Source organism: Delphinus delphis, chromosome 9, assembly GCF_949987515.2.
Source record: "Delphinus delphis chromosome 9, mDelDel1.2, whole genome shotgun sequence".
In the NCBI taxonomy this organism is placed as follows: Eukaryota; Metazoa; Chordata; class Mammalia; order Artiodactyla; family Delphinidae; genus Delphinus; species Delphinus delphis.
The window spans coordinates 100,534,827-100,558,233 of NC_082691.1; the positions used below are offsets into that span (position 1 = coordinate 100,534,827).

At 57.5% G+C, this 23,407-nt stretch overlaps 2 protein-coding genes across 4 annotated transcripts; both read left to right on the forward strand.

The window, feature by feature from the left end:
- The first annotated feature begins 8,866 nt into the window (after window positions 1–8,866).
- On the forward strand, window positions 8,867–23,232 carry LRRC61 (leucine rich repeat containing 61). 3 transcript variants are annotated; one of them, XM_069541040.1, is made up of 5 exons: window positions 8,880–8,998; window positions 11,012–11,085; window positions 11,189–11,341; window positions 11,764–11,916; window positions 21,765–23,232. In XM_069541040.1, the coding sequence occupies exon 5, from the start codon at window positions 21,926–21,928 to the stop codon at window positions 22,700–22,702; it is 777 nt and encodes a 258-aa protein (XP_069397141.1). In that variant the 5' UTR covers window positions 8,880–8,998; window positions 11,012–11,085; window positions 11,189–11,341; window positions 11,764–11,916; window positions 21,765–21,925; the 3' UTR covers window positions 22,703–23,232. The 3 variants fall into 3 exon arrangements, with proteins under 3 accessions (XP_059877066.1, XP_069397140.1, XP_069397141.1); XM_060021083.1 differs by lacking the exon at window positions 11,012–11,085 and having other exon boundaries at window positions 8,867–8,998; XM_069541039.1 differs by lacking the exons at window positions 11,012–11,085; window positions 11,764–11,916 and having other exon boundaries at window positions 8,867–8,998.
- Window positions 15,855–21,720, forward strand: LOC132431286 (putative protein ZBED10P). The gene is given in 3 exon segments (XM_060021082.1): window positions 15,855–16,248; window positions 16,251–16,920; window positions 18,219–21,720. Coding segments are annotated over 2 exon segments (780 nt in total). The 5' UTR covers window positions 15,855–16,013; the 3' UTR covers window positions 16,796–16,920; window positions 18,219–21,720.
- Window positions 23,233–23,407: the final 175 nt, after the last annotated feature.

The following is a 23,407-nucleotide window of genomic DNA, read 5'->3' on the forward strand; positions in this document are numbered from 1 at the left end:
AGCTCCTGCTCTCGGAGCACGTAGGTCACCTGGAGCGAGGGAGGGCGCAGAGGGACAGGTGTGGGCGAGGTGTGGGCTGGGCTCTGCTGAGATGCTGCCGGGCGGGGGAGCCCCTGGCCTGGTGACGCCTGGAGAGTTGGGATGGAGACCTCAGACACTTGCCCGCAGCCCCGGAGCTAATTGGAGCCCACCCCCTCTGCTGCGCCACATTGCCTCCCTGGGGAAGAAGCCAGTCTCTTGTATTTATTGATGGTTGAGTTGATTGGCATTCTGCTTAGTAGGCATCGTTTTTGGAGCGGTGGTAGAACGTGGTATGTCTCACCTGGATTTCTTGGTTCTGGGCTTGGCCTGTTGCTCAGATCAGGGCCTCCCTTGAACATCCCACCCACCCCCTTTCCAACTCCCTTCCTGTGCTGACCTCTGTGGCCCCCCTGGAGTGGGGCTGTTGAGTCTCGATTGGCGGCTAGATTGACCCGTGTCTAGTGACTAATGAGTGCTGAGGAAATTCCTGTTTGGTGGCAAAGTCCTGGCCAAGTTCGCTGGCTGCCGCTCCCCTGCCCACCTGATTCCCATTCTCTCGGTGGGTGGATGTGGGGCCCAGGAAAGGGACTGGCAGCTGCTTGGAGCTGCAGCTCTGGGATGTGGACACTGAGACTACATTTTCCTGAGACCTGAGCGAGAATCCTGCTGTCCTGGATTTTGCCCAGAACCAGGCCGGGCAGGAGGAGGAAGACGGAGGACTCGTTCAAGTGGAACTTTGCCCCACCACCCATCTGTACCCCAGATTACAGAGTGCATGGCCCCCGGGGCTCTGCAATAAAGCCGGTCCCCAACATTCCACAGAGCGTGGCCTGCATGTTCCTAATACCCCTACGTGGCCTGCATGTTCCTAATACCCCTACGTACCCAGGAGCCAGCCGTGCTTGGCCTGGGCGGGGATCAGCTTCCTGCCTGGGGCAGGGGGATGGAGTGAGCCGAGGGGAGAGCTCCTGGGGCTGGAAGGTGCTTGGAGGAGAGACCCTGAGCCCTGAGGAGTGCATCCAGAGAGAATGCAGAGCCACAGAAGGATGAAGCAGGGGAGTGACGTGACCCAACTTGGTTTCCAGGATGATCTCTACAGGGTGCATAATGGGCCTCAGATGAGATTGGTGGTGAGAATGGGGACGAGTGGGCGAATGGAAGGTCTAGTTAGGAGCTGAAGGGGGCCAGCGCCTTGACCGTGGGGGGAGTGGGGAGGCGGGGTGGACCCTGTGGTGAGCAGTGGGCAAATGCGGTGCCCAGTACCTGGCGGCTGGAACCTCTCAGTGACAGGCCACAGAGGGCACGTGATGACCTGGGGTTTCCTGTGTGTCCTGGTGAGCTGGTTGTGTCCGGGGTATCTCCATGGAGACGCCCAGCTAGTGGTAGGATACGTGGGTTTGGTCTTCAGGAGGAAGATGTGGCCTGAAGACGTGCAGTGTATGTCTGTCCCTGAGTTCTCATGGAACCACTCGTGGCGACCTCTGTTCCCCGGGTCCTGGGGCGCGCCCCCTGCTCTCTGGGCAGCTTCTGCAACTCAGGGCTGGCACACCCCCTCCCAGCACACTATCTTGCCGTCCTCCCTTTCTGCCTGTGCAGCCATTCAGGGAGGGGGAGCTTGGGACGCCCTCCCAGGATCCGTGCCCACCCGCTTTGCGTGGATGGCGCTGATCTCAAAGCTCTCACCCCACTCCGAGGGGGACTGCAGGGTGAGCAGGTCTTGTCAGAAATGAACACAACCAGACATTAGTTACAGAGGGGAGATCAGGTTTTATTCCGAAACCACTGACAGTAGGGAAATGTGAGCTCCGTGGGGTCCGTGCCCCTGCAGGGTGACTGGGCACTTTAACAGGAGAACGAGAGCGGAGGGGAGGGGTGAGCGGGGCCAAGTAGAACCAGGAGAGCGAAAAGCCACAAAGGATGGGTTGGCGTAAGTGTGAGTAGGCCACAGAGACCGGGGGACAGAGGCCCGAGCCTTCCTGATTCCATCTCAGAGGAAGGGTCCTTGGGAGCCACTCCTGGGTTGCAGGAGGTACATCTACATCCCAGAGGGCAGAGGAAAGATTCACGGTCGTGAATGCTCTCAGAAAGGGTGGAGGGGCTAGGCGCCAGAGGCCTGTGGTCAGGTATTGGCTAGAACAAACAGTAAATTCTTCTGACAGCCCAGAGCTTGGTCAGACAGGAACTGGATGGGGCCAGGTCGTCCCTGGGTTACGGCCGTAGGCGGTCCGAAGCCAGGCCTGGCTGGACAAGTCTCTTAGTGCCTGGTGTGGACGGACTCGTTGTTTGTTTCAGGCAAGAAGTATCTCCCACCCCCCTTCCCCTGCCAAGTGGGAGGCACATCAGTAAATGTCAGCCTCTGACGTAGATGCTCAGAGCAACTACAAGTAGCACAAGATCCCTGAAGATGGGTAGTGGCTGGGGGTGGGATACCCCTGCACCAACCCTAGTGGCAGAGCGGGAAGCAGCCTGGGAGACCCTCCTGGGACTGACCGGACAAGCCTGTGGAGAAGACAAGGCAGGTGAGGTTAGCTCAGCTGCACGTACAGAAGGTGGCCGACAGAGGGCAGTGCCGCCCAAGGGACGGAGACCTCCAGACCAGGTTGTGCTGCCACTGGGAGTGCAACGCCCCGCACTGATGTGAGAGGTTGTGGCCTTAGAGCGTGGCCCTTCTTGGGAACAGGGATGATTTTCCAGGTGGTACCAGAGCCTGGATGAAACCTCCTTGAAGGATGTGTAATGACAACAGCAAGGTGCCAGGTATTGCTCGGGGAATCCAAAGGGCAAGAACTAAGGGGCCTTTTGCCAACTGGATGCTGCTCTGAGGCCAAGCTTCGCAGCAATCTTCCGCGACTTTTTCCCACCTCAGCAACCTGAGATCTGGTACATTCCAGCCTATAATAGGGACACCCGTCAGCCCAGATTCTCAATGGAGAGGAAAAGTTACATACAGAAGATGGCTGTCACTGCAGACCGCAGGGTCACCCCTCCCTGATAAAGCACCTAAAGCAGGGCCCTTGATGAGGGCCTTTGGGTTGCTTTGTACAGAAGTCGGTTCGTTGATAACATTGGAAATACGAGGAGCAGAGAAACAAAGTGGGGTTGGCCATGTGCTGGACGTGACGTCTGTTCAAAAACCTTGGGGTTTCCAGGAATGAAGTCACTTGGCAGCCACCACAGTTTTATTTGACTTGGACCCAGAAAAGTGAGGGCAGGTGACCAAAGTCTATGCTAATTCAGCCCACACTCCGTGTAACGAACCTGCGTAAGAATCACTCGGAACAAACAAACCCATAGAACGCTGGGACCAAAGCCACGCACGTATGTTAGGACAGGCGTTCCCTACCTCGGCACTGCTGACAGTTCGGGCTGGATAATTCTCTATTGGGGACCATTGGGGGCGGGGCTGTCCTGTGCATTGTAGGGTGTTGAGCAGAACCCCTGACCTCTGCCCAGTGGATGCCAGCAGAACCGCTGTCCCTGCCCTTGGCTCTGACAATCACACGTCTGCAGCCATTTTGAAATGTTCTCTGGGGGTCCAAGTCCCTCTCCCCCACCCCTACGTTGGGAATCACTACTCTAGAATCTCAACCCCTCAAGTGATTGATAAAAATTTAATCAGTTTATCAACCCAGACAGGAGGTTGGGGAACCTTGAGGGAAGCTGGTATCCTGAATACCAGGGTTCCCCGTGAGCCATTCCCAGCAGGACCTGGAGCTTCTGACCTGGAGACCATGCCCTGGGGAGAAGGAAGCACTGAAGCTTTAGAGGATTATTGGGTGCCTGAGCGGACTCTAATCCCAGCACCATGTGGTCCAGCAGAGGCCAGATGGCGGGGGCAGGGGTGGGGGTGGGGGGCTCGGCCGGGGGTGGGGGGTGGGCGGTGGGAGCATCGCGCAAGCCCAGTAGAACTTTGGCTAACCCTGCAGGCATCTGTCCGGAAAGGGGCTGGGACAGATATTCTCAGAAACCCACAGAAGCCCCACCTCAGCTTCCTAACCACAGGATTAAGGGCCGGGATTGTATCATGGCTTCCCCCCTGCTGCAAAGGTCAGTCTTTCTTCCCCTGACAAAGCCCGGCAGACATTAGGGAGATGATTCTCTGCGCCCACCCACTGTCCGTCTCCTAAGCAGGAATACGGGAGGCGGGAAGGGTTACTGCAGAGGCTGCAGCCTTGATCCGTCGTGATTCTGGGTGCAACGGCCGTGCCCTTGGTCTGCAGCAATTGATTTGGCAAACATATTTTTCTCTTTTTTCTTTCTGCCCAGCCTTCCAGGAGCTGTTGACCCAACAGCCTCAGCTCAGCTTCAAGGTCGAGATAGAGAATCGAGACCTGGGCTCCCTGGGTTCAAAGTCCAGCTCCTCCCGATTATTAGTTGAGTGAAAGTTCGTCTTTCTGAGCCTCAGTTTTGTAATAGCACCAGTGCCTGCTTCGTAGAGGTTTTGACTGTGAGCTGAGGGAACGGATTAAAGTGCCTGCCTCGTCACAAAAATGCCATCAGTAAATCACACGACTTTTACGTAGGAACTCTTTACTTCGATGGCCCCCTTCGTTCTGCCAGGATCTCAGCTTCCTTCACCTTTTCTTGTTCCCACCATGGACACCACACTGATCCACCCTGTGGAAAAGGAAGTGGCAAGCCCCCTGGGTACTTCGACGTGTGCGATAGGACCTGGGAAGTAAGCACCATGAAAAATACCTGGGGCCTGTGTATGCATCTGTGTTTCTGTGCTTCACGTCAAATGTCCTTCATGTAATCTATAAACGTAGTGTCCTCTTGTTGAAAACAATGCTTTGGGGGAGTGAGGGGAGAAGAGAGAATGGGTACTAGACTAGATCTACTGAATTCTAAAGTTCTCAGGGAAAATAAACATGTAAGAAATAACCATGGGGACTTCCCTGGCGGTCCAGTGGTTAGGACTCCAAGCTTTCACTGCCGAGGGCCTAGGTTCGATCTCTGGTTGGGGAACAAAGATCCCGCAAGACTCGCTGCACGGCCGAAAAAAAAAGAAGAAGAAAGGAAGAAAAAGAAAGAAAGAGGAAATTTCTGAAAAAAGCAGAGTATTTACAGGGACATTAGCCCTCCCAGATGTTTAAAAGTATTATACAGTCACAATATGAAAGGCTACAGAACTGAAGACAGTGGTGCTGGGACATGAATAGACACATCAATGGAAGAAAACGAGTCCAGAAATAAATTGATAAACATGGCAAAGCTAATCCGTGAGGAAAAGATGAATAAAGGCAATGAACAGTGTCGGGACTCTCTCCCTCCCGGCAACAAAATAAATGCCAGCTGGATCAGAGATTTAACAAATGTAAATGAAACTATAAATGTACCAGAAGAAAACACAAGGGAGTTAAAAAAGAAATTATCATGGGGCTCGCGCCTGCGCGGTCTGCGCCAACCCGCGGGCTGCTCGGAGGGACGGAGGGACGCGCCCGCTGGGAATCCTCGGGACCAGCGTGTGGGGAGGTTCCCTCCCGCCCAGCCGTGAATGAGGGATTACCATCTCAAAGAGCTCATTTTTTTTTTCTTGAGGTGTTCGGAGTTAGTCCCACACCACAGATTTTCACTGTTTATTTTTATTTAGAAGCCAACCTGTTCTCCTGATCAACTGTTAGCATAATTGCTAACCCTTAGACGCTGAATGATTGACGGTGATGAGAGTGGAGGAAAGGGTGAAAATTATGGTGAGAGCAAGGCGACCATGTACACTAATGTGATTAACAAGTATGTTAAAGTTTGCATTTTGTTTGCTTGTTGTTTGAGTCGAAGATACTGTGACAGATTGGACCCCTGAATTTTTAATCATATAAACTGAATAGGATACATGCACTTTGGAGTCGGGTAAAATCTGCAATCCAGACCCTCCAACTTGCTGCATAACTGTGACTTTGGGTCACAGTTAAATAACTGCTCTGAACCTGTTCCTCCTTTGCTTAAAAAAAGAAAGAAAAAGAAAAGAAATTATCTTGTAATGGGGAAGATCTAACTAAGAGGGGGAAACAAGAAATCCAGCAGTGATGAAGATAAAGTTTGATAAATTTAAATTAAAATTTAGATTTTCTGCAAGGCAAAAAGAAAAAAATTAAAAAAAAAAGATAAATGACAAACGGGAAACGATTTACAACTCATGACAGACACAGAGGTCATCAACAAGATAAAAAGGACAGAGTAGGTAAATAGAAAAGGAGTCAAGCAGATGGATCACAAAAGAAGCGGTAGAAATGACTTTTGAGCATGAAAAGGTGCTTCTCATCATTTATAATCAAGGAAAGCAAATTGAAACAACAATGTAGCCCCATCAGTACCTATTATATTAGCAAAGATCAAAACTGATAATAGACTAGACACGTATATTAGTAACCATAGTCAACGTCCCCTGCATCTCCCCATGCTCTACTTCCACGCATACCAGCCAACTTCCCACTGCCAGCAGTCTTCATGTCCTGTGCCGAAGGCTGGAAGTGCTGTCAGGAAATTATTGCCATCAGCACACTCCTCAACCAATGACTGATGGGACTTGTATGTACACGCTCCCAGGGTGTCTCCAGCTCCAGGCGCCCATAGAGCAGATGGCTTGCGCTTCTGCCTTCACCATGAGAAATGCATGCCCTGGGCAGCCTACCCAGCGAAGAAACATGGGGAACAGACTAATCCCAAAATGACCTGGAGCCAAGTCTGGCCAAACCTCAGCAGAAGCAGAGTCAAATGAGCAAAAAAATAAATGCTTGTTGTTCCAAGTCAGGGTTTTCAGGTGTTTATTATGCAGGATTATGGTGACATAGCTGACTGATGCTGTGTTATGACAGATAGATCTAGCCCAGGGTGATATACATGTTATGTTTCTACTCCCTTGTTGATGACACTTGCATTACTCCAGGTCTTCCTGTTATAAACAATCAGCATCCCTAGATGTGTCTGTGCAAATGTGCTGGAACTTCCTTAGGATGTATGTCTCCATGTAAAGAGCGGAGTTCTGGGTGATGTTTACTTTCAACATCACAAGATATTGCCCAGTGGCCCTCCAAAGAGATTGTTTACACTCCTACTAGCATTATATGAACTCCTGGACTTCATCTGTTATTCAGCCTTTTTTATTTTTTCAATCAGATAATGTGTGTGAAATGGTATCTTGTTTTAACTTGCATTTCCCTAATAATCACTGGTGAGCCTGACTTTCTTTTCATGTTTGTTGACCATTTGGGTTTCCAATTCTCTAATGTGCCTGTTCATATTGATTGCTTTTCTATTATCTTTTTTTGGGGGGTATTTTTCCTATTGATTTATAGAATTTCTTTATGTATTTTAGCTACAAGTCCCCCTAATCCTAGAGAATCTAGTGCCAGGAAGAGAGAGGGAAGAAGACGGTGTGTTTGGAGGGGATGGTGGTGAGATAAAAAACAGCCCCATCTTTTCTACTGCTCTTTGAAACCATCGTTAAACAAATGAAAAGCTAATCACAAATTAAGAAAAAATATTTGCAAGACACATATTTGTCAAAGGACTTGTATCCTGAATATATAAAGGGCTGAACAAAATATAAGTATATAAAGAATATAAAGAATTCAACAATAAGACAAACCCAGTTTTTAAAAGTGGGCAAATAATTTGAACCCACACTTCACAACAGTTTTTTCATTTTATTATTTGTATCTCCCAGTTTTGCAATCAAGTCATCCTTGGTTCTAGAGTGCCTCTGGGTTAACACTGCAAAGGGACCAGCTGAGCCCATTTTATACAGACCCTCATGCGACAGTACAACTGTGAAATCATCTGTGGCTCCCTCCATCTCTTACTTTAACTCTCCGTGTGACTGAGTCTCGTTTCCTCATCTGTATAATGGAGAAACCAATACCTCCATCTCTGAGGCATGGAGAGAATCAAATAAGATTAAAAATCACTTTGATAAAGGGCAAAGATATATACTTTTATTGCAGGGGTCCTAGTTTTAGCTCAAGCTGGAGGACTGCACCAGCCTGGAGTTGATGGGCCCAGAGCGGGGGCGCTGGAAGGAGATGGAAAGAACTGAGATCAGCCCTGGGAAAGTGAGCAGGGAGGACTACCCAAGGCCCGGTGGTGCCCAAGCTTAGGCCCTTGGATTTGTCTGACTCTGGCGGTGGAAAGAAGCTCAAGGTAGCCTATGAAACAAGAGTTGGGTACTTTGGTGTCCAGGTGGGACCAGGTGAGGAGAGGCATTCTCCGCTCAGCCCAGGAAACGCGGCCTTTTTGGCCCCGGGATAATTCAGTTTGGGGAGTTGGCAGAGCACCTCAGTGGAGGCGCGCACGGACGACCCCTGGTTGTCGGCGAGGCCTCCGCGGTGTCACCGGGAATTTGCCCCAGGAGATACCCCGGGTGGGTGTCATGAAATGCTGGGTGAGCTCTCAAGGCGGGAAGAGACTCCAACACACGGATCATTAGCATTACCGTGGTCCCTTCCGTCCGCACGTGCGCACAAACCGCGGGCTGCGCTCGGGCGGTCAGACTGCTGCGGCGCAGAGCCGGGGATGGAAGGGGCCTTACGAATCCGCCAGTGGAGGAGGAAGACTAGGCCACTGTCGGCCCGGAGCGCCTGCGAGTGCTTCCTCCCAGGCCACACAGCTAAACAAGCACTATTAAACACAAACAAAGAAACAAAGCCCCCCCCAATCCCCCACAAAAAACAAAAAAAAACCCAGCGCTGTTAAACTTCTACGAACGAGTCCCGGTCAGGTGAGAAAAGCGCGCGACTTCCGGCGGAGGAGGCGGTGTAACACCACTGCTTCCGGCCGCTGCGCCTGCGCCTGCGCACTGGGAAACTGCGCCTGCGCACTGCGCAACTGCGCCTGCGCACTCGGTGCAGGCTTCCTGCTGGAGGAACGTACCAACGGCTGGAGAGGAGTGGGTGCGGAGGACCTGCTGACAATCGCTACCGGAGGTCGCCCAGGAACCTGGACCGCCCACCAAGCTCTGCAGGGCCTTTGGCGCCTCAAGGTAGGTCCCGCTGCGGTGCGGGGGTGGGAGCGAGCGGGGCGGCGGATGGCTTGTGCTTACTACCCGCCGCGGGGGCGCGGTCGGCCGCCGTGGGAGCTGCGCCGGCTTCACAGCTTCGCTAGCCCCACTAGCCAGCCAGACCTTTGGCCCTAGGTAAGCTGGGGAGGGGGCGTTGTGGTCACAGACGTAGACTTGGGGGCGAGGCGGCTTTCCCTGACCTGCCCTGCCCGTCGGGCGGCCCAGGTGTCCCCCTTCCAGCTTCCCTCCCTTTCCCAGTGCCCCGCACCTGAAACACCCGGTGAGGCCAGAACTGGACAGCGGCTCGTATCCATCACTCACTCTGTGCCAAAAAGTGTCTTTAAACACTGCTGCTGTATGCGTACATTAACTCCGTTAATCTTTCACAAGCCAGCGAGGTGGATGCTTTTATCCCTGTCGTATAGGCTCGGAAACCGAGGCACGTAGCAGACGAACACAGCTGGTGGGTAGCAGCCAGAATTTAAACCCCCATAGACCGGCTCTGGACTTCATGCTCTCAATCCATTGTGGAGAGCAGCCTCGCAGAGAAGAGCAAAGGGTTCTGCTGGTTTAAAACATCTCATTTTATGTCACTTTTGCATATTGTGAAATCTGATGAAGCTTGGTTATTTAAAGTCTCTCCCTTAGGGTTTAAAAGCAGCCAAATTTGCATGTGGGACAAAACCCCAAAATGTGTAGTGGTTTGCACTACTCTTTTTCTTCCACACATTCCTCTGGTCCCATGCTTTTCTTCATCTTCCATCTCCTCATAGGTGAGCGGGTGGGGGAATGAGAAGCCGAGGACTTGTAGGCTCACCAAGTGCTTTGAAGTCTCCTGGGGTCTGGTGGATAGACAGGAACCACCTCCTCCTCCCCCCCCCCCCCCCCAGTGCAGGGGCTGAGAGAAGAGGGGGCCGGTAGGACTGGGCAGAGTGAAAACTCAGAGAAAGGTCTGGCATAGGTATCGAATGCCCAGGGTGGACTGAGCTCTGCGTGAGGCCCTGGGGTGAGGCAGGCCCAGGAGAAACAGAAAAGTGACCACTGTGCTTCTGGGCATGCGTGTGGGAAAAGGCCTGGTGAGCGCAGTGAGGAGGAAATCTCTGATCCATGGAGCCAGCACACGTGTAAGTGCTGAGGCACTTCCTGTCTCAGGCTCAGCCAGCATGTTGCTAACCCCTCGGGAATCTACAGGCTCTTGGGCATAACTGCCTTGGGCCCTCCCCGTGCCCACACTCAAGGACCTGCCTGCCACCATAGCCGTCCTTCTTTCCTGTGTCAGGAAAAATAAAAAAACTTCTTTCTCATCTGCAAGGATAAACCCACCCACCTGTGCCTTGAGTCCCTCTCCCTCAGGAACTCCTGCCATCAGTCCTCCCTTTCTTCCCACTGTACCTTTTCTCTCTTTTGAGACAGAGCCAAGCCTTTTCCCTCCCACCCCAAAGCGTGACCCTTTGACGTTGCAAGTGCCTGCGTCCTCTGCTTCTCATTGCATAGCCCCGGGGCTCCACTTGCTTCATCTGCTGAAGGGATCCTGTCTGTCCTTTCTGGAAAGTCTTCCCTTGGCTTCCCTAACATTACTTAGGTTTTTCTGTGTCTCTGTCCTCTGCCTGTCAGGCATCTTTGGAGTCTGCTTATCCTCTACCCTGCCCACAGTGTCAGTGTTGCCTGGGCAACCACCCTCCACTCTCTTCTCCCACCGGTGTTTCCCCTCAGTTTCTACGGAGACTTTTACACGGATCTGTATCTTTAGCGCAGACTTCTGTCCCCTGACCCTGGATCTGTCACATCTACTCCTGAAGATTTGTTCCAGAAGAACCTCAAAATCACTATATCTGTAACTGAACTGTATTTAGCAGGGACTGGGGTGTCCCTCTGTATCCCCTCCTCCTCCACACCACAGCCCAAGTATTATCTGCATGGCTCTCCAGACTGTCCCTTCCCCTCCAGTCCCACCTCTGTTACCTGCTCCTGCCCTCCTCCCCACCTGCTTCCCAGGGCTGCACCTGCTGCCTGCCTCATGTGGTCCCACCTGATGCAGCCCTGGAGTCTCCACCTTGTTGCTGTATCAGGTGCGTGTATCAGCTCTTATGAGAAGTGTCACAAACAACTTCTTACTAATAATCAAAGTCCTGGAGTCTATGGGTGATTTTCTTTTTAAATTTTACATTTTAGATTCGTGTCGACTCCAGGCTGGCTCTCCACAGCATCCACCCCACTGTCATCCTGATGTGCTTCAGTGAAGAGCAAGGGGTGCCGGTCATTGCCCAAGACCCCAGACCTGCCCCAGGGACTGTCGGGATGAGGTTCCTCAAGCAGTAGCCTGAGGTAAGCGACCCTGCCAAGGCAGAATCGAAACTCCCGTGTCACAGACTCGATTTGCCTCTCGGTCAGCCCGTGGCCTGGCTCCACAGCACTTACCCTGCTTGCCTTGCCCTGGTGCCAATAGCCATTTCCAAGTTGTCTTCTCGTCCTGAGCCCCACATACCAGCCGGGCAGTGACTATCCTGTTTGTATGTTTAGGGCACGGTGCTGGCTCATGGTAGATATTTGACGAAGTATTGTTAAATGGTCGAGTGGCTCAAGGGTATCTGCAGAGTACAGGTGGGCTGGTGGGACAAGGCTGGTCGGGGAACAGAACAGGGTTGGTGCCCTGGGTTCAGTTAGTGCATCCTCAGGCGAAGGCTTTGGGGTGTAGCCCAGGCTGCAGCCTAACTCACAGGTATTTTCTTTTTCTCTGCCCTCATCAGTGAGAGCAGGTGGGACATAGGCCTGGTTTCAGTACCGTGTTCTGTGTTCTCGGGAGCAGTGAAGCCTATGGACTGCTCTGGTCCTCCGCTCTGCCACCGAGCATCACGTTGCTGCTCTGGGTTTCTGTTTCTTCAGTCAAGATAAGAGCGAAGGTTAGTCCCCTCTGGCTCTGACATCTAGAGCCCTTCCCCTGGACCACGACGGTGTCTTGTACTTCATTTACCCCTTGATCCAGCCCCTCCACCGCGTCACCTCCCGTGAGCTTCAGACCCCTGGTTTGGTGGTGGCTGACTGGGTCGTCGAGTGATGGGCTTGGGTGGTTGCCTCTCGGTTCTTCCGAGGCCCCTGTGGCTGGAAGGGGCTCCTCGGTGTCGCGTTGTCCACCCTGGTTCACAGCTGAGTCTCGCTTGAGCTGCCCAGCGGGCTCGTCCCCAGTAAAGGCCGTCCTGCCATCCCTGGTGATCCTTCTGAATGTTTACCATCACTCAGTGTCAGAATGTTCTGGTTTAAACCTCCTCATTTAAGCTGCATCTCGCTCTGGTCTGAAGAGATGCACGCTGCTCACTCTCAGCTGTTTGGGGCAGGATCTGCGCCATCTTACTCTGAATCTTCTCTTTCCCAAGGAGACACAGCCTAGCTCACTGGGCTTTTCCTTCCCTCTCATTTGCTTTTCTTCTTTCCGCATGTTTCTCCTCTGACTTCTTCATGTGTCTTTTCTTTGAGAGCGCTGGATTTGACCTCATCTGCAGGAGAATGAACGGGGTGGGGAAGGGAGTCGAGGACTGTGCTGAGGTGTGCGGTCTGAGCATCTGGGTGAACAGGAGTCCTGTGTACTGAGCTCGAGTTGACTGTAGGCCGAGCAGGTGAGGGGAAGCCTGTGAGGGAGTCGTGAGCCGAGAGGGGCTGACGGTGCTCAGCCGGTGAAGGTGGCCCTGGTCAGGGAGAGGGTGTGGGAGGAGAGACGAGGCCTGGAGACGAGGAAGCCCAGGAAACACCATTAAGGGGTGGGCAGAGGAAGAGGGACTAGAACAGAGACTGAAAAGGAGTCGCAGGTGACAGGAAAGCTGAGGAGATGTGCTGTCCCGTAGCTGCGGGTAGCAGCATTCCAGGTGGGGGGCATGGGCAGGTGCTGTAGTTCGGAGAAGCGCGCTGAGGCGGGGCACCGGGGGTCCCTGGGGCCTCAGCGGGAGCACTTCAGGGAGCAGCAGGGGCCGCAGCCAGAGAGGAGTGGGCTTCGAGGGGAGGGGGCGCTGGGGGCCTGCGTCACTGGCATCAGGAGCTGCCCCGTACCACGTGCTCTGACAGAGGCTCGGGAAGCCTCGGGCCGCGTCGCTCCCCGCTACCGAGTGACGTTGCCTGTTTGTGAGGCCCTGCGGGTGCCAGGCACGGCCCGGGTGCCCAGGACGCAGACTGGCCTCCGCACCCCCGTGGCCTGTGCTGACAGCGCCAGCATCCGCAGCTCTTCCCGGGAAGCCTGCCTGACGTCTTGGTGAGGTCCCTCCCGCCACGGTCCCCCAGCCCTGCAGCGCCACTGCAGCGCCCCTGCACGCCCTGCACCTCGGCTCTTGTCTTCCCTGCCGTGTGTGGGGGGACATTTTATTCTCATCTGCCCCCCGCCAGCCTGGGGGCCACGTGCACACAGGGGCCTGGCCTACCTTCTACTGTATCCATCGCACAGGAAGACTGCCAGTGCCTACCAGCCTCTGGATAAACATTGAAGGAAAAAAGAGATGTGAGTTAACGTGGCAAAGAAGATGGACACAGAAACCACTCCTGTGCAGAGGACTGGGGGCTCCGGTCGAGGGCTGCTCCGTTGGGTCTGGAGGAGTGAATGTCAGGCTTCACCCAGGAGGTGGCGTCTGGAGAGTTTTGTCCTGGGATTGATTTCATATGGTTACTACGCCTTACATCCTCTGCTCTCTTCTCTCCCCTCCGGCCTCACTGTCCCGTCAGTGGGCCCCGAAGTGAGTAGGCAGCTGGCTGAGAGCCATTCTCTTCATCTTGCCTTAGATCTTGTCTTGTCTTCTGTCACCTTGCCAGAGGACAGCCTGGGCCTGTCTTCTCATTGCCCCAAGCTCCCAGGCGCGTCAGAAGTCGGAAAAGTCAAAAAGCCCCACAAGAAACACACACTCTCAGGATCCACGGGGCAAGAGCCCCCTGTGTGTGCTGACTCCTCCGTGATCAGAGCCAAGACCCCACCTGCCACGCTGGCTTCTCCTGGCTCCAAGTTCAACACTGGAGCTCTCAACACCCCTTCTGAACTTGGCCGGGACGCCAGGGAGCACCTGCCAGAAGCTGAGGTCAGACTTGAGTTTGTACGCGAAGGGGAGGAGGCTGCAGTGGCCCCGGGAGAATCAGAAGCCCCGGCTCCCAAAGGAGGAGTGGGAGGGACCTATCCCTGCAGGGGAAGAGACCAGCCCGCGCCTCGGCAGCAGCCTGCAGGTCCCAGCACCTGACCAGGCTTTCCTGGAGGAGCAGGAGGAAGGCCTCCTGGGGCTGCGTGTCCGCAGTGAGAAGAGAGCAGCCAGCCCTGGAGAGGCCTGGTCTTGGCCTGGCTGCCCCCTGTGCAAATTGCCACCCCAGTGCTGGGCAGGATAAGCCAGAGGGAGACTCCGGACACTGTGGCCTCCAGTCCGTGCTGGGGCAGGAGCCCCCGGTGCAGCCTGAGAAGAACGTGTCCAAGTGGAAGGCGAGAGGAGGGGGAGCTGGCGGGAAGGAAGTCGAGGGACCCAGAGCTCAGCTGCAGTCCGGTCGCCTCTGACTTGCTGCTGCTCCAGGCAGCCAGCCCAGACAGGCTGGAGGCAGGCCAGCCTGGCGAGGATGAAGTGGCGAGGCCAGCCGACATCCTCATAGCCGATCTGGCCGGAGAGGCGCGTCACCTCAAGACACGGAAGAAGAGGCGCTTGCTTCCTGGGGAGGACTGCGCAGGCCAAGACCAAGGGCTGGGCTCCCGGGCACTCCCTGGGCCCCCTGGACACCCTGGGTCAGAGACCGTGCCTGATGTGAGACGCTTCTTTACCATCAACTGCAGGAATGTCTGCCGTGTCACGTGCACTCTGTGCCGCCGAGCATCAGACAGGGCAGAGTTAAGGGGCGGTCCCAGCCTTCAGCTCTGGTCTGCCACCTGGCAACTAAGCGCGGGCGGGAGGTGGGGAGGAAGCCAGCTGCAGCCGGCCCTGGGGGGGAGCGGGGAGGGGTGCCCGAAAAGAAGCAGAAGGACCTGCCCACGGGGGCCACCAGCCGTGCCCCGAGGAGCTGCATTCACCATGCTGCCGCCAGGTGCCTCACCTCTGGAAGATGGTGACGGACAGGCGGGCCCGAGCAGCTGGTACAGGCTCGGCCTCCCCCGCCTACTCCCACCCACGGCAGCTGGGGAGGACTGAGGTGGCGTATGTGCCCCCAGCCAGCTCCGAGCACGGGCCTGGAGCCAGAGTGCTGCCGAGTTGCCCTGCAGCCCGGCGCTGCCCCTCTCCTTTGTCTTGGCCCCGCTCTTCAGGAGGTTTAGGGCCCAGGTGGACCGTCGCTACCGCCTTCCGTCTCCAACCTCCTTCTCCCGTGAAGCCCTGCCCCTGCTGCACGGGGCGATGGGCGAGCAGGTGCGTCGGGATGCAGTGGACTGAGGGCAGCCGCGTCCACCTCACTGTTTCCGTGGCAGCCCGGGTCGCGGATGTGGACTACGCGGCTATCACCGCCCACTGTGGGGTGACGCAGCCGGGTGGCCGGCAGGTGGCGTCAGGCAGCCCGAGGAGGCAGGCCACGCCTGGGTCCGACACCTGCCCCTGGACAGGGCTGCGGAGACGGGCCGCGGGAGCTGCAGGGGCCGCTCAGCCTCTGTGGCTTGGCCACAGCTCTGTGCCTGGGCTTCCTGGTGTCGGGCGGCTGCCCGAGTCTGGAGCAGGCTGTGAGGACGGGGGGCTACACCCACGCCCCTCGCTTCACCCACTGCCTCGACTCCCTGGTGGGAAACTTCTGTGTCACCAGCATAGTGTCCAGATCGTGCTGGGCATGGCTAGGGCCATCTGCAGCCACCTCCAAGGCTCTGCGGAAGCCCGGCAGCTCCTCCCAGCTGCAGCGGCAGTGCGGCCTCCCAGCCCACCAGCCCTTCTTGGGGCTCTCGCATCCCTGGGTGTCCGCCTACCACTTGCTGGAGTGGCTGGAGAAGCGGCAGCTGGGGAAGGCAGGGGCGGCGCTGTCGGCCGTGTTGCGGAGCCTGACGGACAGTCTGGTCAAGCTCCCGCAGCCCTTCTGGATGGAGGTCCGGGAGGCGAGCGCCGCGCAGGCCGCCTTCAGCCTGGTGCTGCCCCAGCTGTGCTACCTGCACATCTTCCTGGCGCAGGTTCGGGGGCGCTTTGAGGAGCGGAGCACCGGGGAGATGGGCGCGGCCGTGCGGCTGGCCGAGGGCCTGGCCCTGCAGCTCTCCACAGACCACCAGCTCCCTGAGCTCTTCCACCGTGAGGAGTTCGTGCTGGCGACCCTGCTGGACCCCGCTTCAAGGGCAGGATAGAGGCTGCCCTCCCCGAGGGGGCCGACATCAACCATTGGAAGCAAGTTCTCGTGTACGAGGTGAAGGAGCTCGTGGTGTCTGAGTACTCCTGCCGCCCTCCCCTTCCCTGCAGGGCCCCACTGCTGTGCGTGTGGACGCCCCTGAGCCGCGCAGGAGCCAGGAGCCCTGGGGCCGAAGGGAAGGGCCGGGAAGCGCCCGAGCAGAGAAGCGGGACCTCTGGGTCCTTGCTGCTGGGCCAGAGGGAGAGGAGCCTCCTGGAGCAGGTGGAGAGTGGGGGGCTGCTGGTCTCAGAGAGGGGCGGCGCTTCCCTCTCCACGGAGAGCCACCTGGTCAGCATCATCCGCAAGAAGTACCTGCGTGAGAACGAGACAGTGGGTGCCCAGGAGGACCCCCTGCTTACTGGCAGAAGCGGCGGGACGTCCGGCCAGACCTGGCGAGACTGGCCACCATCTATCCTGCGCCCTAACGGGCGCCTTCTCTTCAAGTGTCTTTGCGTCCCTGGGCGGCCCCGCCATCGTGGAGCATGACTCCCCTCTCCCAGGGGAGATGGCTGAGCGTCTTCTCTTCTTGAAGACCAACCTGGAGCATCTCCCAAGCTACACCCACGCCCTTTATCTTCCCCAGCAGGGACCTGGCCGAGGCGCGCAGGCCGGTGAGTCTGACCGCAGGGTCCGATGCCCTGAGAAGCTGCCTGTGGGAAGTCTGCGTAGATGACGGGAGGGGGCACAGTGTCGCGTCCTAGGACATTAGACGGGGACAGCCAGGCTCCAAAACTTGTTTGGAAGGAATGAGGACAGTTTCTCAGTTCTTGACAGATCGTCATTTTCGTTTTCGCGGAGATGTCATCTTCCATCTGCCCACTGCTGGAGTCACTGCCGGCAGTACGGGGGCGGGAGGGCGGGCTCTGGTCATCGGTGACTCTGAGTTGTACCACGCAGCGTATGGACCGCGGTGCTCCTTGAAAGTGTCGCTGGGCGAGGGGCCCTACACGCGGCTTGTCCGTGTGTGTCGGGGCGGCAGGCCCTCGAGGTCTGTGTTCTCAGCAGCCAGGCGCTGTGCGGGATATCCTCAGCCACCTAGGGCCTGGGGAAGCCGTGGACACACTTCCTGGAAAGGAAAGAAACCCTAATATGATGGAGGGCGGTGCCCACACGCACACCAGTCTTCTTAGGGTCTGTGCTTGCCCGTGGATCCTGGGGTTCCCAAGAGCCCTGGTGGAGGGCACCGCCCAGCTCCCGCGAGCGTGTGATCGAGGAGAGCTGGGACGCCCAGTCATCACGTGGCCGTTGTCGCCTGTAGTTTGTTTCCAGACTACTGGAAGGCTTGGGGTTTCTTCTTTCTACAGTGAAAGCAGTCTGAGGAAGCAAGAAAGGGCATGTATCCCAGTGACTGACCGGCCTGAGTTCCTTTAGGGTCGAGTGCAGGACCTGAGGGCATGGGGCCCAGGCTCTGGTGGGATCAATGGGAAAAGAAGGGTGAGGCCGGAGTGTTTGGGGCGGGGCTCGTCACACCCAGAAGACACAAGTCCAGCTCCGCTGGGCCGCTGGCAGAGGGACTTTGAGAGGGAAGGGGGCGTGCAGAGGCACCAAGGCCTAACTTGCACTTTGGCCCTGGCTGTGCGGTTGAGCCCGGGAGCCTGTCCCTTCGCTTCCCCTGTGTCACTGTGACTAATTCACTGTAGGACGTTCGGAAGTTACTGAGAATGTGAGGAAGCAGGAAAAATTCACCGTAATCCTTTCACTCAGCCTCTATGAAAACTTTGACGTATTTCCTTTTTTACCTTGAGGTCACATCCTCTGTGCTAGTTAGTATGCTGTATTTTCAGTTTAACAGTGTAACATGGCATTTTCTTGAATAAGGTTTTATACAGATCGTGTTCAGTGGTCAGTGCACCACGATAGGAAGTGAAGTCTCACCTCCACACCGCTCAGGTCGTGTCTTCTTCCCCAGCTGCTGCAGGGCATGTCTGCACAGGCTCCCTGTGAGGAGAGGCCAGCGCGCCTGGGGGAGAGGCTGGGACTAGGGCTGCGCTCCCTTAACGTCTGGACTCTGCATCCAGTGCATTTGGGTGGTGAGATCAGGGCCTGGCCCTGGACCTCTCCCTGTCTCCCTGCCTCCCTTCCTTAAATTGCACGTGGGTCTCAGACTTCAACGAGAATCACCTGAGAGCATCTTAAAGCTGAGGCGTCCTGTCCCTCCCTCGCAGGTTCGGGTGTAGTAGGTCAGGTGGGGGCAGGGATGTCATGCGCCCTAACTAAAGCAGTCCAGGGGGTCTTGTATTGGTCAGTGCTGCCACCCCTCGAGCTCCTCCTGGGAGAGGCACTGTCCCCTTGCTCTCTGGCCTCCCCTCAGCGGCTCTCCTTGTTCTCGGAGAGGGGAGGCCTGAACCGGCGAGGCACCAGGGTTGGGGGGTGTGAGGAAGACGAGGGCAGTGAAAGGGAGGAGATGAGAAGCTTGACGGTCCCGAGCTTGGGGGCTTGGGCTCTGGAGAGGTGGTTCTCAACCGGGGGCAGTTTTGTCCCCCAGGGGCCATTGGGCAACGCCTAGAGATGTTTTGGTTGTCACAGCTTGTGGGGGGATTGCCACTGTCCTCTCGCGGGTGGAAGACAGGGACGCACAGAGGAGCCTCCGCGGCAGAGACTTACCCCGGCCCCAGGTGGCAGCAGTGCCGGTCCGAGAACCCTGTGCCAGGTTGTGGTCGGGAGGGAATGGGGCGGAGGAAGGGGCCCCAGTTCACCGAAGCGGCCCGGTGACTGTCCACCTGAGGCTGCTCCGAGCTGAACCATTTCTTCCCTAGACTTGGCTCTGCCCTGCCCTGGCGACTCACGGCATCCTCTTCTGGCCCATTCCCTACATAGGTAAACTGAGACTCAGAACTGCTGGCTCTGAACAAGGGAAGATGGGCTTCCCCCCGGAGATCCGGAGTTACCTGTTTCAGTCATAGCCTTGTCTGTGTGACCGAGTCCTTTTCACAGACACACGTTGGGCCAGTGCCTCTGTTCGCTCATTTCCATAAGAGGACCAGGGTGATTCTGGTTTTCTGGAGGAACGTTGACGCCGTTGCATGTGGACGAGCCGTTCTCGCATTGCGCGGAGCCTGCTGTCCGCTGCTGGCCTCTGCGTTGGCTGGGTTTGCACAGGCGTGTGGGCCCCGGCCTGGTTGAAGTGTGCAGATTTGAGGTAAAGTGGGGCACAGGAGCGGAGCAGAGGTCATGGACACGCTGGAGAATCAGGGTTTGACTGCGGTGCTGTTCATCTAACTGCAGACAAGGGCGTGGGACCCAGGGCCGAGGGCACAGAGCCAAGTGCTGGCGGGGCACGTGTCTCCTGCCAGATGGGACCTTGGGGGCACAGGAGGCCTGATGTCCAGTCCCAGTGCCATCTTTCCGCACCCCTGTCCTCTTCCGCAGAACGTGGGCACGCGCACACCGTTCTCTGCCCGCCCCCTTGTTCTTTCTCTCCCTTTGCGCACCACCTCCATCCCCATCGCTGGCGGGGTTCCTCAGGGTACCGCTTCCCCCACAGCCCGTCGCCCCGGCGGCGGCGGGGCATTTGGACACGGGGCTGGTGGCTCTTGCCTGGAGGCCTGGCGTGTTGTCCTCCCCACCCCCGGCTGCTCAGCGGTCCCCTCCGTTCAGCCTCGAGCATGTGGGTGTTGGCCCGACTTCAGCCCCTGGCTGTACCCCAGGGCTCCCTGACCGCTTTCACCCCCAACGTAGTGGCTGGGAGGATGTGCGCGCCCCTGGAGAGAGGCCCGCAGATACTGGAAGAGGTGGTGTCCCCCCGAGGCTGGCCCGTTGCGCCTCGCTCTCACAGACGGTGCCTGGACCCCGTCATCCTGGACTCGCCGCTGCCTCCTGAGGCCGATGCCACAGGACACCCCAAGTGCAAGACGGGAGCCCGGCCTCCAGTCACATGGCCAGGTTCCGGGCACACGTTCTCCTCCCTCCTCGCCCTCAGGCGGGTTCCTCGTCTCTGGCTATCTGGCTAGTGCTTTTATGGCCCATCTCTGGTGCCCGGTGCCCTGTGGGCCAGAGCAGGTTTAACCAACGTGGAGGTGACTGCATCGCTCGCTGCTTACAAACCCAGCAGGTGCTTCCCCAGAGTGACCAGGTTTCTTAGCGGGTACCTCCATGCCTTTTGGACAGAAACATTGGTAGAAGTGAAGGAGGAGCTGGGCTGCTGAAGACTGGAGGGGGCTGGGGAAAGACGTAGGGCTCCTTCTCAGAGACGGTGGGGGTCAGACGTGTTAGCAGCCTCACCAGCGTCCTGGGGCGTGCGGGAGGAGCTCTGGGTCTGATTTCCTTGGAGGGGTTCTGAGGAGCGGCGTGCTATGGAAACGCAGCCTCGGGGCCTGGCGGGGGCTCTGGAGCCCCAGGTTTTGCAAACAGCAGGAGTGAATGGCTCCTTGTTTCTCTGCAGGCCTCAGCCAGCCCGGCCTGCGCCCGGCCAGAGTCTGTGGGGTTGGGGAGCTGCCACTTGGAGCCGAGGTCTGCTTGTTTTCCTCTCCTAGACCCTGAGCCTTCTGCGCTTGCTCGCATCGCCGGCGTCCCTCCCCCTGGCCTCCTGCCTCGCGCTCTTGTCTTGCACTGACACCTGGGTTTCTGCCACCCCACGGCCACTGGCGACTAGAAAGTACCCTCCCTCCCCTTTTCTGGATCCAACATAGGTGCCACCCTGCCCCTCCCTCCAGGACGGCTTCCTTGACTGCCCGGCCTCCCCTCCCCAACCCCCCTTTGCCCGTGTTTGCAGCTGGAACCATGCTATCTGGCTGGCAGCGATGGGCACTGTTCTGTTGGTGCCACAGTGAAGAGCTGGTATTGACAGGCAGGTTCGGGGAGCAAAGGTGAGGGGCCTGGCAGTGCTGCCACTTACTCCCTGTGCCTCCGCTGTCCCTCCCCTCCCTCGACCTCAGTTTCCTCATCAAGGACTGAAGGCTGAGCCCTCAGGCCCCACAGCTGCCACCAGAGGTCACAAGTTGGCCCGTGGAACGTGGAAACCACTTTGAATTCATTGCTGATTTTTTAAAAAATTGTCAAGAAGCCCCAGGTGCTCTCATTTGTGTTTGCCAATGCATGGGTCTCCCAGGAAGGAAACGAGATTGGCGATGATGGTGACCTGTTATCTCTTCAAAAATAAGTGTAAATGGTTAAAAGGAAACACCTCAGAGTTAATACAGGTAATCGTGAGCAGTTACGAGAAAGGAAAGTAATGAGATTGTGTCGCCGGAGCAGATTTGGGAGACGGGAAGAATTGGTAAAGGCGGGCCTGAATCCCATCCAGCATGGCCATGACCGCCAGGGCCGAGTCAGGACCCCCTTAGGCAAGGGCCTGTGCCTGGCCCACCTCCCTCGGAGGGGCTCTTGACCCTCCTGTGCCCTGGACTCTTGTCCTCAGGTCCCGCCGGGCCGTCTAGGTCTCTGGCCCTGGCGGTGGAGGCTGGGCGGTCACTGAGGTTCTCAGAGGCCCGCTTACTCTTTGACTGTTTCTCCTCAGGGACCTGCTGGCCCTTGAGCGGGGGTGTCGGAGACAGGCGTCCAGCCCAGGCCGAGTGGACGGGGCGTCCTTTGGGGTGAGCAGCCCGCTGACCGCCAGTGGCACCTGTGTCACTGTGACGGAGCTGCCGGGGCCCCAGCCACCTGGACCCACTTCGTCTCATGGAGCCTCGGGGTGAGAAGTCGGGAGAGGCCAACGGGGTGCGCGTCACCCCTCAGCTGCTCAAGGCGCGCTCGGGTGAGTTCGCCCTGGAGTCCATCCTGCTGCTGAAGCTGCAGGGCCTGGGGCTGGTGGACCTGGGCTGCCTGGGGGAGTGCTTGGGCCTCGAGTGGCTGGACCTTTCGGGCAACGCGCTCACCCAGCTGGGCCCGCTGGCCTCCCTGCGCCAGCTGGCCGTGCTCAACGTGGCCAACAACCGGCTGACGGGGCTGGAGCCGCTGGCCGCCTGCGAGAACCTGCAGAGTCTCAACGCTGCAGGCAACCTACTGGCCGGCCCCGGGCAGCTGCAGTGTCTGGCGGCGCTGCCGGGCCTCGAGCGCCTGCGGCTCCGCGACCCCTCGGCCCGGCTCAGCAACCCGCTGTGCACCAGCCCCTCCTACTGGGCCTCGGTCCGAGAGCTGCTGCCCGGCCTGAAGGTCATCGACGGCGAGCGCGTGAGCGGGCGCGGCAGTGACTTCTACCAGCTGTGCCGGGACCTGGACAGTTCCTTGCGCCCCAGCTCCAGCTCCGGCCCGCGAGCCGTGGAGGCCCAGCCCTGGGTGGAGCCCGGCTACTGGGAGTCCTGGCCCACGCGCAGCAGCTCCATCCTGGAGGAGGCCTGCCGCCAGTTCCAGGACACGCTGCAAGAGTGCCACGACCTGGACCGCCAGGCCAGGGACAGCCTGGCCCAGGCCGAGCAGGCGCTCAGCCCCGCCCGCGCCACTTCCTTTGTCTTTTGAATGCACCCTGTGGCCGTGGCCCTTGGGGTTGGCACGCTGTGGCCTCCCTGCTTTTCTTCATGGTTTCATCATGCTGGCCACTGGCCCTGCACATGGGCGTGTTATGGGCCCCCTTGCCTAAGAGCAGCCCCCCTCCCTCTCACACCTCCATCCATCAGGGACACAGCTCCCTTGGACCCTCCTCAGGCAGCTGGCACCGTGTGAGGCTGTTCTGCACCTACGCTTGCTCCTGGGAGGAGGCCCGGCCTCCTCGTGTCCGTACCTGCTGCCACTCCCGGCTGCCTGAGCCTGAGGCTTAGGGGAATAAAGTTGCTTGGTCCTAAAGCTAAAGGTGAGCGGCAAGGATGGCGAGCCTCCTGCCCGGCCCGTCCTGGGAGAGGATGCGGCGGAGCTCGGAGCGTGGAAGCCGCATCTTCCAGGTTGGCCTGTCCAAGTGACCCTGTGCTGTGCCCCCCTGGGGTCTCCCTGAAGCTTCCACTGCCATGCCCACCCGTGCCAATCCCCATTAAATACTCGTGTTTTAATTTGCATCTCTGCCTGTCATTGCGTGTGGGCCCCTGAAAACGAGCCTGGGTCCCTGCTGCCTCTGGCCTGTCCTGGGGAAGGAGGAGCACACAGCTTACTGGGTGTCCTTCTGATGGGAGGCATCGTGCTCGCCCTCGCCCTCACCCTCTCGGGGCTTTGCTTCCTCCCCGTGAGGCTGGA